The sequence below is a fragment of the Mustela lutreola genome, chromosome 13 (genome assembly GCF_030435805.1).
Source record: "Mustela lutreola isolate mMusLut2 chromosome 13, mMusLut2.pri, whole genome shotgun sequence".
Classification (NCBI taxonomy): Eukaryota; Metazoa; Chordata; class Mammalia; order Carnivora; family Mustelidae; genus Mustela; species Mustela lutreola.
Window position 1 is genome coordinate 841,721 of NC_081302.1, and position 16,373 is coordinate 858,093.

General features: G+C 63.9%; 1 protein-coding gene across 14 annotated transcripts in view; it reads right to left on the bottom strand.

The window, feature by feature from the left end:
- Positions 1-16,373, bottom strand: part of MCF2L (MCF.2 cell line derived transforming sequence like) — a 127,038-nt gene that overhangs the window by 38,006 nt on the left and 72,659 nt on the right. For 13 of the 14 annotated variants that reach the window (XR_009347119.1, XM_059144751.1, XM_059144741.1 and 10 more), the window contains 2 exons: positions 11,134-11,217; positions 8,276-8,390 (listed from right to left, as the gene is read on the bottom strand). Coding sequence is in view for 12 of the 14 variants with exons in the window: in XM_059144751.1 (XP_059000734.1) it covers positions 8,276-8,390; positions 11,134-11,217 (199 nt within the window). In the remaining 2 variants the exon portion in view is untranslated. Of the gene's footprint in view, positions 1-8,275; positions 8,391-11,133; positions 11,218-16,373 lie in introns of those variants that run through there. The other variant, XM_059144750.1, reaches the window with a different exon arrangement.

A 16,373-nucleotide genomic window follows, 5' to 3' on the forward strand; every position in this document is an offset into this window, starting at 1 on the left:
TGAAGCCGTCCCCGGAATCCCAGGAGGCTACGGGCCGCAACTGCTTCCCGAGCCCTGGCCCCGCTGGGAGAGCCCTCACCGGCCAGAGCATCACCTGAAGGCGCTTGGCCCGGTTCTTTGAAGTTAGTGGCTGTGGAGGGACGGTGGGCTTGGTCCACTCGGCCTCTTTTTCTGGGCGGACAAGAGGCCCCTCGGGAAAACCGCCGGTATCAAGCTGATGGTTACGGACAAACCCTGCGCTTACCCTCTACCTTCCTTTTAAATTGGCAATTAAAGATCCCAAAGATCAGGGCAGGCTCAGAGGTGAGCCTTGCTGGGGCTCCATTGCTGCTGGGAAATACCAAGAAAGACTCCTATGACCCAAGCCACCTCTGTCCTTGTGTGTGCGAGGGACAGCGTTTGGCCACATACCGTCGGTGGTGGCTGCGTGGACCCTTCGCCGCCCAAAGTCCTGGAAGTCCTCTAGAGCCTCACCCACTGAACCACCCATCTCCTGCCGTGCCCTGGCCCCCAACCTGGCCATCAGCACAGGGCATGAACAGCTAGACACAGGGTGGGGTCCTCCAGCCCACCGAGGGCAGCGTCCCTGTGCCTCTGCGCCCAGTGCCCAGGACCCGAGGGTCCGCTGACCTGCACTAGTGCCCCGCCCTCAGGGATCAGTCCCTGATCCTATCCCGATGCCATGTCCGCACTCAGCACCACTCACCGCCCTTCCCCAGCTCCGCCAACTTGCAACTTCTTTCCACCAGCAGCAAAACGGTCTCCTTAATTGTGGCTACAAATCCCTTTAAAGAAGTTAAGCTTGGTTCCTATTGTCTCCCAAAGACTGACTAGGCAGATGGACACGGCCCGTGTCTATAAAACAGAGCTCTGACCCACGACCTGCAGTGACCAGCCCAGAAAACCAGCCCACCACATAGGCCACAGCCGAGACCGCCGGGCTGCCACCAAGAAGTCACCGCTGCGGGAGGGTGACTGCAGTCTCCAGCAGCAATCCTGGAAGCCAGACACCGCCCCCCCTCCCCTGCCCGCCCCTGGGCCACCTGCCCCTGCTGGCTGGGATGTGACCTGTCACGGCCACTTCCCCAGCTCTTGTCCTGTGGCCAGGGACCAACCAGAGAAAGCCCAAGGCGCCTCCCTGACCCTGGAGGACGAGGGTCCCACACTGCTCAGTCAGTCCGCATCTGCGATCGATGTTTTCTGGAGTGTGAACACGTACAGGTTCCGCTGAGCCTGGAAGCCTCGAGGTTGGGCTGCGCGGACAGTGAAGGTGAAGTGTTTAAGGAGCGACAGCAGCCGGCGGGGGTTCCGAGCCCCCACAGCTCCTGCTCGGCCTGGGGGCTCAGGCCCTGCGGCTGGAGGACAGTGAACAGGTGCCTCTAGGGCGTGAAGGGACCACGGGTACCTGGGACACCTCAGCAGCATCAGGCCTGTGGTGACAGCATCTCCGAGCAGCCCCCAGGAGGCCGGCTCAAGCTGGCATGGGGACCGCAGGAGACACAGCCGGGGCGGTGGGCAGGCCCCTGGCAGGAGGCAGTCACAGGCCGTTGCGTGTCCCAGACCGTCCCCAGCCTGGGGCAGGACGGCTGTCAGGTGCAGCACGGCCTTCTGTGGCAGGGCCCCAGGGTCCCTGAGGGCCGGGTCACCCTGGGGGGCAGGCCGGTGTCTGGGGGTGAGCGGCGCTGCGGAAGCCCGGCCTCAGGCGTGAGCCACCCCTCCCAGGGCCCGGGACCGCGGCAAGGCCTCTCTGTCCCTCTCTCCCTCTGTCCCTCGCCCACGGTCAGGTCAGACCGAGGTCTGCAGCCTGTCTTCATTGTAAGGAAATGTCGTGGGCGTCTGTTCTTGGAACTCACGGGCCCAGGTCTGAACCGAGAACGTGGACCATCCCCTGAGCTCTCCATCCGGGACTCCTGGGCTGTTTCTTCTCTCTTCGTAGGAGTCTGAAACCCTCCCGTTACGGTACCGTTTCTGTGACGTGTTTACCTAACACCGGTCAGGGTTTTATCCAGTGGAAACAGTTAAAAAACCCCTCCAAGCTCCTTTTAAAAACTCTCCCGCCCACGGTAACCCTCTGTTCCGAGTCCCACGGGTCCCGCCGCAGCTGCGGTGGCTCAGACCCGCACAGTGGCATCACTGCTCCGGCACAACCCGAGGACTAGCCCATTAAGGACAAACCAACCGACAGGAATTCCTCTGAAGAGCCTGAAACCTGCATGTTTACGTTATGTTCCAGCTTTTCCCACAAATCAATCAATATTTGCTTCCGACGAAAACAAACACAGAAAATCCAAACTATGATATTGGGGCAAATCCTCCTGAATGTACCCGGAATTTCACTCATGACCGTGGGGCTGGAGCAGAGACAGGCACAGACAGCCCGGAGCTCAGCCGCCCAGGTTCTCAGGGGCTCCATGGTGCGCGAGGAAGCCGGCGTCTCATCTGCTTCCACGGGTGATCCCTAACCCAGCTCCGAGACATCGCGTCCCCCAGCAGTCGACGCACGGACCAGCACGTGTCCCAGACGGAGCTGTGGACAAGCAGATGCAGGAGGACATGCGCCGCAGATCCCGCTCCCATGGCTCCTGGAGCGTCAGATTTGTGGTGTCGAACGGGACAGTATCGCTTCGGAGAACGAGAAGGTTCTGGAGACGTGTTGCACAGCAATGGGAACGTACCTGGTCCTACTGCCCCGTGCACTTAGAGACGGCTATGATGGTAAGTCATTTGTTACGAACATCTTACCATCCACTTTTTAAACACTATTAAAAAAAAAATCTTAGGAACCATACAGATGCCTTAAATACATTAAAAAAGGGGTTGCATAGGGTCCGCCAGTTCTTTGAATCATTGAGAGAACGACTTCCCAGGGTCATAAAGTTACTACCCTGGAAGTCAGACCCATGCAGAGAACCTTCTGGAATCTCAGACCCATGCAGAGAACCTTCTGGAATCTCAATACCTGCCCCAGGCTCGCGCTGCAGGCCTGGAGCACTGCGTTCTAGGACCTGCCGCCTCTTCTGTCCTGACACTCTCAAGCCCTGACCTCATCTGACTCCCTCCCCCTGGGTCTGCCACAAGCATCTCCTCTCCACCCGTGGCTGAAGCCCGAGCACATGTGTCCCCTGGATCACCTCCAGCCACGTGGGACTGACATGCTGCGGGGTGACAGCAGCGAAGGAAAGGCTTCCCAGCCTGCAGCCCGTACCTCTCGCAGCAGAAGGTCCTTATTTCCAACGAGGGCAAGAGGCGTGATCTCTGCTCCTGGGCAGGGAGTCAGGGTACTAATCTCTTGCCCTTTTCTTCATAAATCAGGGCGTGGCCGCTGGCGACCTGCTCTCCCCGTCGCGGACAGAACCCGCTCCCATCTGAGCTGCCCAGTGTGGCCATGTGTGAACAGAAATATGGGGAGCACGACCGACTCCTGAACTGTCCTGTTCAGGTAGTTTTCATTTTTAAGTTGAAATGGCCACACCTGGCTATCACATCGTTGGCGGTGAATGAGAAAGGTCATTGCAACCAGGCAAGAGGGCTGCAGGGGACAGGCAGCTTCTGGTCCCTGCCAGGATGCACAGCCAGGAAGACAGAGAGACGGGGCCCACAGCGAGGAGGACTGCACGGTGGGTGGTGGTCACTGAGCTCCAGAGCTTCAGGCCACGTGAGACGACAGGCTGGGCAAAGTCGTGGACGGCCAAAGCCCTTTTCTTGCTAGTCACAGAGCTGGGGCGGAAGGACCTCCCCGCCGTGGCGTCAGAGATGCATTACACACAGATCACCCCCCAGGCGTTCCATCTCAGAACCCCAAAACCAGCTACACGCAGGACAAGGCTCTTCGTTACAGGGCAACCTACGGGGAAACAGGAGCACAGGTGAAGTCGCGTTGGGCTGGGAGGGCTTGATGTGACTCCAACAGCACAGGCTCCAGGGGCTGCCGGGAAGGGTCCCCGTGATGCACTCCGGATGGAGCTGGGTCGTGCCGGGCGCACCGGTGCCTCCCAGCGTGGAGAGGCACGTGCCCCTGGATGGAGCAAGGTTTCGACAGTACCCAGGCTCATCCACGAGGGGAAGGAGGCCGGCCGTGCGTGGGGACCTCCACTTCTCCGTGCACAGCGTGGGGGCTCAGTACACACTCACGCGCGCACACCTCTGTCTCTACATTCGGGCGCCGTGGCAAAAGCCAGAAATCCCGTCGGCAGCAGGAAGTAAGGTGCTTCCAAAAGCACCTGCTTCTCTCCTTCAGCACAGTCCGTGCCTATGATGTGTGTGTACACCTGTGTTCGTCTGTGTGCACACACGTGTGAGAGGCTGTACGTGCCCGTCGTGGGGGCAGGCGGCGGGACAGGCTCTCTCTCCCCGGCAGCCGGGCGATTGAACCGGCCAAGGAAAGTCAGCGTCCTCGTCAGCTTCAGCTAACGCTAGAGGCTCCTGGATTCTGGTTTAACTGCTGAGCAGAGACTGCGGAGGAAGGCGACCCTCCGAAGCCGGGGCGGGGGGTGCATGAAGCCTCCGGGGCCCAGCCTGGGGGCCTGCAGGGCTCCCAAGACGCTTTTTCAGAGAAAAGTTGGGAGTCTCTCTTCACGTTGGCAACTCCGTGCACGCGTGACCGTGCACACGTGTGATGTGTGGACGTGTGAGTGCACGTGTGCACGTGCCTGTGCGAAGAAGTGTCGCACGACTCTGTGGGGACGGACGGGCTCACACGAGTTTGGAGACCAGTGCTGCCACAGGGCGGGTGAGAGGAGGTCGGCTGGGGGCACGCGTGGAGGGGGCGGGGCCAGGGGCGGATCTGCAGGAGGGGGCGGGGCCCAGGGTTGGAGCCACAGGGGCCGGCCACGCCCCCCGGCCCGACCCCGTCACCTCCCTCTCCTCTTGCTCTTCCCAAACCCCTCCCCTGCGCACAAGCGACCTCCTTTACTGAGAACAGAAGTAGCAGGACGGTCTTTGGTTCACTGTGGGATCCAAGTGTGTCCAGACCCCAGACATTTCTCGCAGACGGCGATGGGGTGACCGGCCCGGGGTGCCCCTCTCTGGCTTAGTCCCTGCTGTGTGCAGGTCACAGACACCCCCCCCACCCGCCCCCACACCCCGCCAGGGCCCTGCGGACGGTGCTGAGTGAGCCCCTGAGGAGTGGCCAGCGTTGGAGGGACGAGTATGGGGAGACATAAACCTCTGCCGGGGGGAGAGCTCCAAGGGCCGCCCACAGAGAGGCCCCCACGGGGCTGGACACCGGCTGATGGCTGACGGCCCGCGACAGCACCTTTCCACGCTCCCTTGACGGAGGTTTCCGGAAGACCACGTTTCCCATTTACTGTGTGTGCGGCACACGGACAAGGCCCGCCGTGGCGTGATGCCAGACAGCAACAGTGACTACCAGTCGGCGTCGTGGCTGAGCCCGGGGCGTTGGCGCGCACGATGAGGGCGACCCGCGCAGCACATAGTAGGATGTTTTCAAAGATGGAGCGAACCCACGAGTTTACATCTCAGAGAAGCAGCCTGTGTGCGAGCTCTGCGCGTTCGACGGGCACCACCGTGGAAAAGCCCAGGCCGGGCCGTCATGCTGTCCTTCCCCCTGGGGGCCTGCGGCCCTGCAGCCACAGCCCGGGGGAGGGGCTGCGCCCTGCATTCCGGATGGGGCCCCGCCCTGGCCTCACCCTGGTGGGTCAGGACAGGTCTGTGCGTGGGTGGTGGTGGGGGCATCCCCTTCTCTAGCCCAAACAGGCCCCCTTCGGGAGCCGACCTCCACGGCAACACCACGCTCAGGACTGACAACCCTCCCGAGGCAGCGGCGAGAGCTCCGGAGAGGCCGCGGGGGCCCGCCTCATGCTCGATGGCCACCCAGCACCCGATTCCTGTCCTTCTGTGGGACCCCTGGGGGCCCTCCGTTGTCTTCTCACATCACAGACCCGCGGTGTCGGGCGGGCCTGGATCCGCCTCTCGGGCATTTGCACTTTCCGTCACCCGCCTCCAGAGCGGAAGCCACACGCTGACCAACGCCCACAGCACTGAGCCCAGGGCTCCAGGCCCCTCGGCAGCTCGACAGCCCCGGGGAGCGAGAGGCCCCAGTCATCTCCTTCCCTCTGCCCGCACATGGGCCGTGCCCATGCTCTCGGAGAGCAGCGTTCCCGGGGGGCTCCTTCTGCCGGGGTAGAAGAGAAGAGACGGAGGTCTGCTCTCCCGGCGGACGTGGCAAGGCAGGGGAGACGCCGCGTCAGGCAGCCCCGTGACCCACTTCACTTGTCTGCAAATGCACTTCCTCCGTCCCGCACGCGCCGGCCAGGTGCCTGCTGTTCCCGACCTGCGACCTCGGGCAGGCGTGGACCAAAACCACGCTGTCGTCACCACATTTCAGATAAGGTCCAGGAAGCCTGGTGGGCAAGGGGCCCTGAGGTGGACGGCCGGCTTCTTTCTCTAGGTGGGTGTGATGGAGGGCCTCCCTGAGGAGGTGGCCTGAGGTACGAAAAGGAGCCGCCTGACATGGTCCCCTGAGGGCAGCAAGTGCAAAGGCCCCGAGGCCAGAAGGTCTGCCAAGATTGGTGAGGTGGGACCCCTGCGCAAGGAGATATGTGAGCCTGGAAGGCCCGAGAGTGTGCCCTGGGCCCAGCTGTCCCCTCTTAGCATCGTGCTTGCTGTGGCCTGGGGACAGGGCTCACCGCCACATCAGACCTGGATCACTAGCTGTTGACATCTCCAGATACAACACAGTTCTTTGACTTTTAAAACTCTAAGAATGGCCAGAAACAGAGTGCCGGTGCCCTCCAGCCCTGCACTGAGCCACCTCCGCAGCGAGGCCACCACTGCCCGCTCCGGGCACCGAGTCCTGGGCTGGCCGCCATGTCCCAGACTCAGGACGGCCCCCACCCAGAAGACCAGGGACTGCACTGGCGTCCACGGTCAGCCGCCCACCCCAGCCATCACCCATTTTCTCTCTAAATCCCCTTGAATTTGTTTTTCCCTAAAACCACCGCGAGTTCGGTCATCGCACACGTGAGGGGCTGCCTGGTCCCGCCCTCCTGTCCCACGTGCCCGCCGCTGCGCCCATGGGGGAGGGGGCAGAGTTACCATCCTTACCACGACAAGCCCCGGCGCCCTGGCCTCCCTTGCCCAAGGAGCCTCCTCGGGCCTCTCCCCAGGGAGCCCACATCGGCCCTCCACCTCCCAGCCGTGAGCTTACACTCCTGCCGGGTGGCCTCGGGGCCAGAGCAGGGCTGAGCCCACAGTCCTGTCTCTGATCCCGAGGCCCAGGGACAGTGAAAAGAGGCGCTCTGAGGTATTGCTGCCCGACCAGGAAGCCCCTCGAGGGCACAGGGCCAGCCCAGGGACCCTCAGGAAAGCCGCTGACTCCCAGGGCGTCTGCTGTCCCTGCTCTGACTCCGCCACCCACGGCCCAGAGCTCGGAAAGAGAGGAGGACAGAGCCCAGGGGACCCCGGCCGTGACCCCACCTGTCTCCTGCCAGTGACTACTCAGCCCCCACATCCCTGAGGAGGGCTCTGCACCCCCCAGGTTGCTAGAAGAACCTAGGATCCCCCAGCTCTGACCGGTGACAGGCATCCCTGGTTGGCAGTTTTCATACGACAAGAACCAGCTGATCAAACTTGCCGTTTTGGTCTGTTTTCTGGCGTAGACTAATTCACGGAGCTCTGAATTGCACGACTTCAGAAACCTGTCCTTACGGACGCAAAGGAATGAGGGCGGTGTCCACGGGGACCCGGGAGGCTGGGCTCCTGCCCTGCAGCTGACAGCCTCCTCGCCCCGATGTCCCCGGAGGAATGAGGTCACCGTGAGGACGTCTGCCACCGCACCACGGTGTTTACTCATCAGGGTGTGAGGTCCACGTCCGCACCGCTTCTCGGGTGCCGTGGGTGTCTCTGGACTGGCCCCAGGTGGTGTGGCTTCTGCCCAGTGTGGCCAGGAGGCCACAGACAAAGCTTCCCTGCTTTTCTGGAAGAGGCGACGCAGAACTACCACTGGGCAAGTCGCTTCTGGGGTCAGTCCCCCACCACGAGGGTGCGAGTGGGACCCTGGGTCCGGTCAAGTCCCAGAGGGTCTCAGAGCCACTGTGTGCTGTGGCCTCCTTCCTGGGGAAAGCCCCTGCCACGCACGGTGGCCCTGGAGCCTGACGGAGTGAGGGAGGGTCCCTGGGCTCCATGGGATCCCAGGGCTGGGGCTGGAGCCCACGTCTCCCAAGGGGAGGGCTTGGGACGCCACTGGCCGGGCAAGGCGCCGAGCCCCCGGGCACCACCTCCCTCTCTGACCGCCACGGGGCTCGGCGACACGCACCTGGGGATGCTGGTGAGGTAGGTCATGACATTCTGGAACTCCTTGTCGGGGATGTCGCTGAAGGCCGGGTAGTCCGGGAAGGTGATGACGGGGCTGCCGTCCTGCCCGCGCCCACCTGGGGAGAGAGCAAGGCAGCACTGAGCGCGCGCACCTCCCCAAGCTCCACATCCGCTTCGAGTCAAGCTCCGTCAAGGCTGCTCCTGATGATCAGGAAAGACGCGTCTCAAGGAGCCCTTTGGTGCGGACAAGAGTGCTGTGACTCCAACGATCCCCACTACCCTGCCTCCGCGGGGCACCACCAGAACGCCAGCTGTGCCGCTTCCTGTCCTGCTCGCTCGACTGACGGGCGTGGTTCTCTGTGCTGGGAGCTGCTCTGAACCCCGCACGATGCCCGGTCTCCTACCCTAGCTGACCCCCTGAGGCTTCAGATAATCGGGTCCTTTGACAGCGTGAGGGGGCAGGGCAGCAGGCTGGCAGGGGCACCAGAGGGACTTTGGTGGAGTCGGGTGTGTGTCTTGGGACCTGGGAACAGGCCGAAAGGAGGCTGAGTTTGGTCTGGGTCTCCCGTGGTCTGAACTGTCCCGCCAATGACCCAGGGAGGGGCGGCTGGACACGATCCCCTGGAGGGACAGTCCCCCACCCACTGGCCCGGCCTGTCTCAGGCAGCCGGAGTGATGCCGTGCTCCTCTCCAGGCCGAGCCGCGAGACACGGCCGCGTCTGCTCTCTCTGCTCGGAGCTCCTCCTAGACACTGACCGAGCCGGGGCAGCAGGCCCAGGCCACCATGTGGAAGCCGCCCGGCCAGGGAGGAGCAGCCAGCTTCTTACAGGGGCCCCACACGTGTGAGTGAAGCCCCTGGACAGTCCAGCTGGCCCGCGCCACACGGAGCAAGAACCACACGGCCAGCTCTTCCGGAATCCCACCCGGGGACTTAATGATAAACCAACAGAAGGTGTTCTCTCAAGCTCCCTAGGCTTTGGGACAGCCTGAGCAGAGAGCATGGGCTCCCCACACCCTGGATCTCCTTGGAGGGCACGGGGCAGCCGCTGGCACAACTCGAGCCCCTGGCACCTCCTGGGGTCTCTTGGGCATGGCTTGCCCTACCCTGCCGTGTGACAACAACGTCAAAAGCAACAAGTGTGATGGGCATTGATGGCCTGACGCTGGAAACCTCACTGTCTCGGAGGTCGGGGGAGTCGCCGGCAAGCCTGCCCTGACAGAAGCAGGGCACACCGCACAGGCGCTGGGCGGGGCAGGGTCGGGTGCACCGGCGCTGACATTCACCGTGGGAGGCGCTGGCTGCAGCATAAACAGGCACGGTCTCCCGACAGCGTCACTCAGCCGCGTCCCCGGACTCACCCCTGCGTGCGGGAGGAGCCCGGCCCCCGGAATGCCGGCTCGGTCAGGCCCACGGAGGATGACCTCACAGCCACCGAGGCGGACCTTCGTCAGTCCACCCAGTCCCCTCCCGAGCCGCTGGCTGGTGTTCGAACACTCGAGAAAAGGTCTGTCCGGAGGGGCTTGGGGCCGGGGCTCTGCCTCCTCCCTGGGTAATGCCAAGAGTGGTGGGATTATGACCAGGAAGAAGGTCAAGGTCATGAGTCTGGGTCACTGGCACACTGGGGCCATGAGCCTTCAGGGTCCTGAAGGGGCGAAAACAGGTTGGCGAGATGAGGGAGCTGGCAGAGGGCCCACAGCCTCCCGGCTAGGCCTGCCACGGGCACCACGACCGCTGCGCCCTTACAGGGCTCTCACCTCTCTGAAGGTCAGCCCCTCCTCCCCGCCCGGGACAACACCCCTCGCCGCGACGGAGGCTTCACAAGAGGCCACACCACCTTACTGCGGACGAGTCCCCCAGAAACCCCCGTCCCGCTGACAACCTTCAGTACCCGCTGGGGCCTGTGAGCTCTGGGACCACACGTCAGGGCCACACGTCTGGGCCATAGGTCAGGGCCACACGTCAGGGCCGCAGGTCAGGGACCACACGTCAGGACCACACGTCAGGGCCGCAGGTCAGGGCCACATGTGAGGGCCACACGTCAGGGCCACATGTGAGGGCCACACGTCAGGGCCGCAGGTCAGGGCCCGGCTGGGGCAGCGGCTCCCAGCCCAGGGGACCAGCAGGTGAGCCGGGGAAGGGCCAGGGCGGCCCCGGGAGTGCAGGGATGGTCTGGGGACTCAGGAGGGGAGCGGCCCGTCTGCACGTAGGGCCACGTGGCTGAGGAGGGGAGGCCCCAAATGAAGCGCAAGGAACTGTGGCCGGTGGTCTTGTCCACACGGGGCCCACGCAGCCGTGAGGGCAGCTGCGCAGCTGCTGTCACACCCTTAGCCTACGCAATGCGCCAGCACTGTGCAGCGGCTGGGGTCGTGCACCACAGCTGGCCAGGACAGCAGGTCGTCCCGCGGAGGGAGGCAAAACCTAGGCCTGCGGGGAGGCGGCTGCACGCTGGGTCTGGGGTACCGGGAACCCCAGGATAGGCCGCTGGGGCAGTCGGCCGCTCACGTGTGTCGGCAGCACTCTGTGGCCTTCCCCGTGGCCTTCTCCGTGGAAGGTAATTGTGCTCAGCCAGGCAGCCCCAGCCCCTGGACGCTGCAAGAGTGAGGTCAGCTGTGCCCTATTCTTAGGAATGGTCTGGAGTCTGCAGGCAAGAGTGCTCGGCCCGCATCCCTCTCAGGACCCCAGCCGCCCTCCCCCGGGGCACCGCACAGCATCTCCCAGCCCTCGGTGAAACCCAAAGCAGCCCATGTCGTACGCCGTGTCCCCGATTCCCACGCTTCGATGGGACCCGCAGAGTCCCAGGGATCCAGGGAGCGCTCAGCCTGGGGCGTGGACCCTCCCCCGGCCCGCCCGGCACTGACCAGACAGATACGCGAAGCGCTTCTTCAGCTGGTCCTGGATGTCCGCGGCGCAGAGCGGGCTGATGTCCCGGTGCATGATTTCATCTGCAGGGAGAGCAGACAGACGCCCCATCATTCCGAGGAAACCGCCTCACACAGCCGCGCACGTCTGCGAACTCCGAAGGGGCCGGCGGTCATGTGCTCGGAAAAAGGATTTTGGTTTCCAGTGCACAGAAGCCTTTGTTTCTCAGCGCGCAGAACGCTGTGTGCCAGGAGGCTCATCAATATTTGAGATGTGGGGAGCGTCGGAGGCACCGAGGGGAGGCGGACAGGAGGAGGGACGGACAGACGGAGGTGCGGCAGAGGAGCGCAGGGCTGGGAGTAAGGACCAGGAGAGCTCCTGGGTGTGCGTGGCACTCACACCCAGGAGAGCCCACAGCCTTTGCCCCCTGCCCTGGAAGGTGTCTGGGTGCCCCCGGGGCCGGTACAGCCCGAGCAGACCCCTGTAGGTCAGCGAGGAGACCTGGCCACCGCCGCGGGTCCACACCTTCGCACACACGAGGGAATGTGCAAGGCTCTGTCCTGTGCACCGCGCCCCCTGCCTGCCTGACGCAGACACAGAGGGCGGGGTGCCCAGCCGGGTTGCTGAGCAGGATGCTGTGGGAAAGCGGGCTCGGCCTACGCGCTGCCAGTCCTGGGTCAGGGGCCTGGGGCAGGGCTGCTGTGTGTCACCATGGACGCGTGACGCTGGGGCGCCTGTCCTGCTCTTGGGTCTGCCGGCCTCACCAGCAAGCAGGTGACCTGGAGCCAGACCCCTGCAGCACTGCGGAGTTCGCATTCTGGGACGTTAACACCATTTTTCCAAAGACACTCAGGACCGCGCTGATGACTCACAGGTCCGGCTACGCCAGGTTACGACCTGGGCCCGGTCAAGGAGTGCTCTTCTACGCTGAAGATCCCCGCAGAGCCGGCAAAACGCACCCTACTCGGACCAGCCCCGTAACCGGCTCTTCTGGTCTACAGATAAGCCTGTGTAGACGCTGACACACTGGGCACACAGGCAGGCCCCTCGGGGAGCAGCCTGCACCCGAGGGCCTTGCCTCAATCCTGCCTGTGCTTGAGGGGTGCGCAGGGCTCTGAGCCTGCTCGGACCCATGGGCAGCGGTGGCCGTGGCTCCAGGCTCAGGAAGGGACAGCAGCTTGTGCCCATCTCACTCAGAACGCTGGGACCTGCATGGCCTCCCCAAGAGAGGCCACCGCCCACGGGCCATGGGGAGGCTCAGCTGTGGCTCTCCTTTACGGGAGGGAAACAGGGCAGGGGACACCTGCTCCGAGGGAGCTCAGCACGTGTTCCTAAATTCCAGACCGGTGACCCGCGCTGCCTGCACAAGCGCACTCGTTTGCAGCGAGCCTGGACGCGGCGGGGACAGGGAAGACATTCAGATGTTCCTCGTCTCGGCAGGAAGGACTCAGCACGTGGCGAAGAGCACACCTGTGCACCACTTCGGCCTCCAGAACCCCAGAGATGCTGGTCGTGGAGCACAGACCCTGGGAAGCCAGGCCTCCGAAGTCTGGAGATGTGCCAGGGGTGGGGGAAGGCCGCAGATACTGAGTGGGTAAGTGCCTTAGCCAGGACCCAGCGTCGGTGACGACCATCACCCAGATCTCGCCACCACCAGCGCCCCCAACTCCCGTCAGATCCCACCAGCCCATGAGGAAAGACGACTACGGGTGTCCAGGCCTCTGACGGTGGACACTGCATGGTCCCCCTCAGACATGTCCACTCGGCAAAGGCTTCCGGGCAGCACCTCCTCCCGGAGTCCAGAGCTCAGTCCTGCACTGCATAGCAGTCTGCGCTGTGCCCGGCTCACCCGATGGCGCAGGGTTTCCCCATGTGCTGGAGATAGGCCTGCCATTACCGACCAGCGCTGTGCTGTCCGACAGACGGACGGTCCCGCCGACCAGGTCGCTGTCCACATGAATTTGGTCCCTCAAGCCTCAGGGCCTTTGCATGAGCAGCTTCCTGTAATGCGTCTTCCACATCTGCCGACCAGTCCGATCTTACTGGTCAAGAGATCACATCTTCACAGAGGCCTTTGTCCACCTCCTGGCCTACGCCGTGCCTCACGGGGACCTGGTCTGCGGACCAGTACCCAGCAGCTGTTGGGATAGGAGCTCAAAGAGCTTGCGCTGAACAGAGGAAGTGAGAGGCACGTGACATGGTGACTTCCCGCGGTGGCAGTCCGGCCAGTTCAGCAAAGTTCTTTCTACTTACACAGGCCGGTGCAGGACTTCCGGAGCCCGTGGACTGCTGACCGGGGCCTCGCTGGGCATCCCACGCTCACAGGGTTTCTGGGATGGAGCGTGTGGTGATACTGTGCCGTAGGCCAGAGGCCACATTTCAGGAGTGAATGAGAGCGTTACTCTGTGCACAGCCCAGGCTGGAAACGGCACACAGGTGGGTCCACAGGCATGGACTCCATGTAGAGGCCACTCCGCTTACATGGTCACTGCCCACCGCTCTCCAGCTGGGGATAAGCAAGGGCCACAGCGCAGTGAGTGTCCCTGTCACCTGCCGGCTTCTGTCCCCGGGGGCTGGGCCTGCAGGGGCAGCGGGCGGCTCTTGCACGGGCAGCTGCCGCTCGGGGACGAGGGGAGGGCACAGTTCACGGCGGAGGACGCTAGGACCCCTAGCTCAGCAGGAAATGGAGGACAAGCCTCCCCCGCGCCTCAGGGTCAGCTGTCTGGACAGGAAGGGGGTCGTCCCAGCCGCGGGCCCAACAAGAGGGCCAGGTGAGGCCCCCGCCGTCCCAGAGCGACACTGTGGGTGCCGTCTCCAGCGTTTCCGTCTCAGCCGGACGCGAAAGGGACGGGGCCTGTCACAGAGGCAGTGGAGCGAGGCGGACAGGCCCGGGCACAGAGAGGGCAGCCTGTCTCCTTGGGGCCCCTCAGCGGTGGGGCTGGGGGCCCAGCGCAGGGCTGGGGACACACAGCCCCCTCACCCCCTCATGGGAACCACCCCTCAGCTCACAGTGTAGCTGCCCTGGGTCCCAGCTCTGGGCAAGGCTGCCGCCGTCTGGAAGCTCTTTGGTGCCACAGTGACAGTGGGGTACGGATGAAGGCCTACAGCTCCGAGGCCGCACACCTCCGTAGAGCCCCTGAGGCCCACGGCCCATCCCCAGAAGCCCCTTCCCAGAGCCCCTGAGGCCGCGTGCCCATGCCTGGCGGGTCTGCAGCTCAGGCCTGCCTGGGAACCTTCTAGAGGCCTCGGTGAGGTGCGTGCGGAATGGGCACCCTGATTTTTCAATCCCGCCTGAGTGGACCGCAGCCGTGGCCCAGGCTCCCCCCACAGGTGACGCTGCGCTGGGGTCAGACCTATGTCCAGCAGAACGCCAGCCGGTCAGGGGCTGCATGGCTCGAGGCGCGCTCCAGGACGTCAAGAGCTTGCGGCTCTGCCTGCCACCCAGTGAACGCTTGCTCGTTCATCCCTGACTCGTGAAGGGTCAGCCAGGTGGGCCGCAGGCGGCACCATCCATGTCCGCCCTGGGCCCGGCCCTGCAGAGCGAGCCCGCTCTCGCCCTGTGCCCGGGCTCATGGACTGGCACACACTCTGTGGGCTCGGAGCCAGATGCAGCCTCGTACAAAGTAGCCTTCGGAACGCCGTTCCCCGCGAAGGGAGCCGCACCCCGCCCGGGAGCCACATGAAGCCAGGCCTTGGGGGATGCTGGGCTTAGATGCCACACGACTCGGTGTTCGCCACGGGCAGACAACCAGGCCCCGGTGACCCTCAGAATCCTCCTTACCACAGGCAGCTTGAGCCGGCGCGTAGAGACGGCCACCAGCCAAGGCCAGCGTGGGGCCTCTGAGTGTCCGCAGGGCTCACGACCCGCCTCCCGCCAGCTCGGAGCATTTCTCCCGCTGCACCCGCTATGGGGCCGCTGGGGTCGGAGCCGCAGAAGGTCATCTGTGTGCTGGCCCTGCAGCCTGTGGGGAGCAGGGTTCCAGGGCGCCAGCAGGGAGGACCAGCAGCTCTTCCAGGGGCCCTGGGGGAATCACCCAGCTTGTCCTCGTAGAAGGACGCGAGGCTTTCGGAGAAGTTCGGACCTGAGCCCCTGCCGGGCCACGGCGAAGATGGGAAAACCTCCCCAAACCCGCCCAGGCCTTAGGTCAGTCCAGAAGGCAGGTGCCTCTCGAACACCGACTCAGACACGGGTTGCCGTCGTGGGAGTAGTCGGCATAGGGGAGGGGAGGGCCCTCCCGCACTCCTGGGCCAGCGAGACCTGCCATTCGTCAGCCAACATCATGCCCAGAGGAACCCTGTCAGCGTAGTGGCACCTTTATCAAGGACGCGTCTGCCTCAATGGCCCAGCAGGCGGAGCATTCTCATCCCATCGCCAACGAGCTCCCTAAGGCACAGAGACACCCAGTGACTTGCCTGAGGCCACACAGCGGGGACCATGGAGAGCAGCAGCTCAAAGGGAGGGACAAGGTTATCCATCTGAGGTTGTCACCCGGGTGACTTTCGGGACGGGTTTGTAGGTGGAGACACTTCTTGTGCTCGAAGGAGCAGAAGCAGGAGACGTCGGACCTCCCAGTGAGCTTGGGCCAGGGTGAGCGCAGAGCGCAGGGTTCCGACCATCATGTGCGCCTGTGGTCCCTGACCCTTGGTTCAGCCGTCCAAGAAATGACATTCAGCCGCTCCCATGGTTCTGTATTCGTGTTTCTGTTAGTCTGAGCTGCGACCGCCGGGAGCTCGTGAACGCTGTCCCTGCGGCAGGCAGAGGAGACGGTGGCGGGGGACGCGTCGGGCACTGTGACCCTGGAGGCCCGGCTCAGGGAGCAGCCACTCTGTGCCTTTACACCTGAACCAGCGGCGCACTGTACCCAGCCCCAGGGACCCCGCATGCAGGCTGCGGGCACGTCTGCACAGCCTTCCAGGAGTTGCTGTGACAAGGGGCTGAAGCCAGGGGGCCACGGTCTGTGTGCTGACTCGCCTTTGCGGTGGGGGGGTCCCTGGTTTCCGGGGGTTCCTCCACCTCCTGAGCGAGTTTTTGTGGCATCCTGCTCGCGGGGCGACGTGCGCTGCATCTGGCATGTGGGTAGGGTTCAGCATCACGAACGCCCGGGGAGCATCCCCTGCCCTCGCCCTGGCCGGCGCTGGCTTTCTAAACCACCATGGGCTGATGGGGGTGGGGTGCATCGGGCCCACTGTTCTGTCCACGGTATTTTCTCCTCGGCCGCTGCTACCGAGAAAATCACAA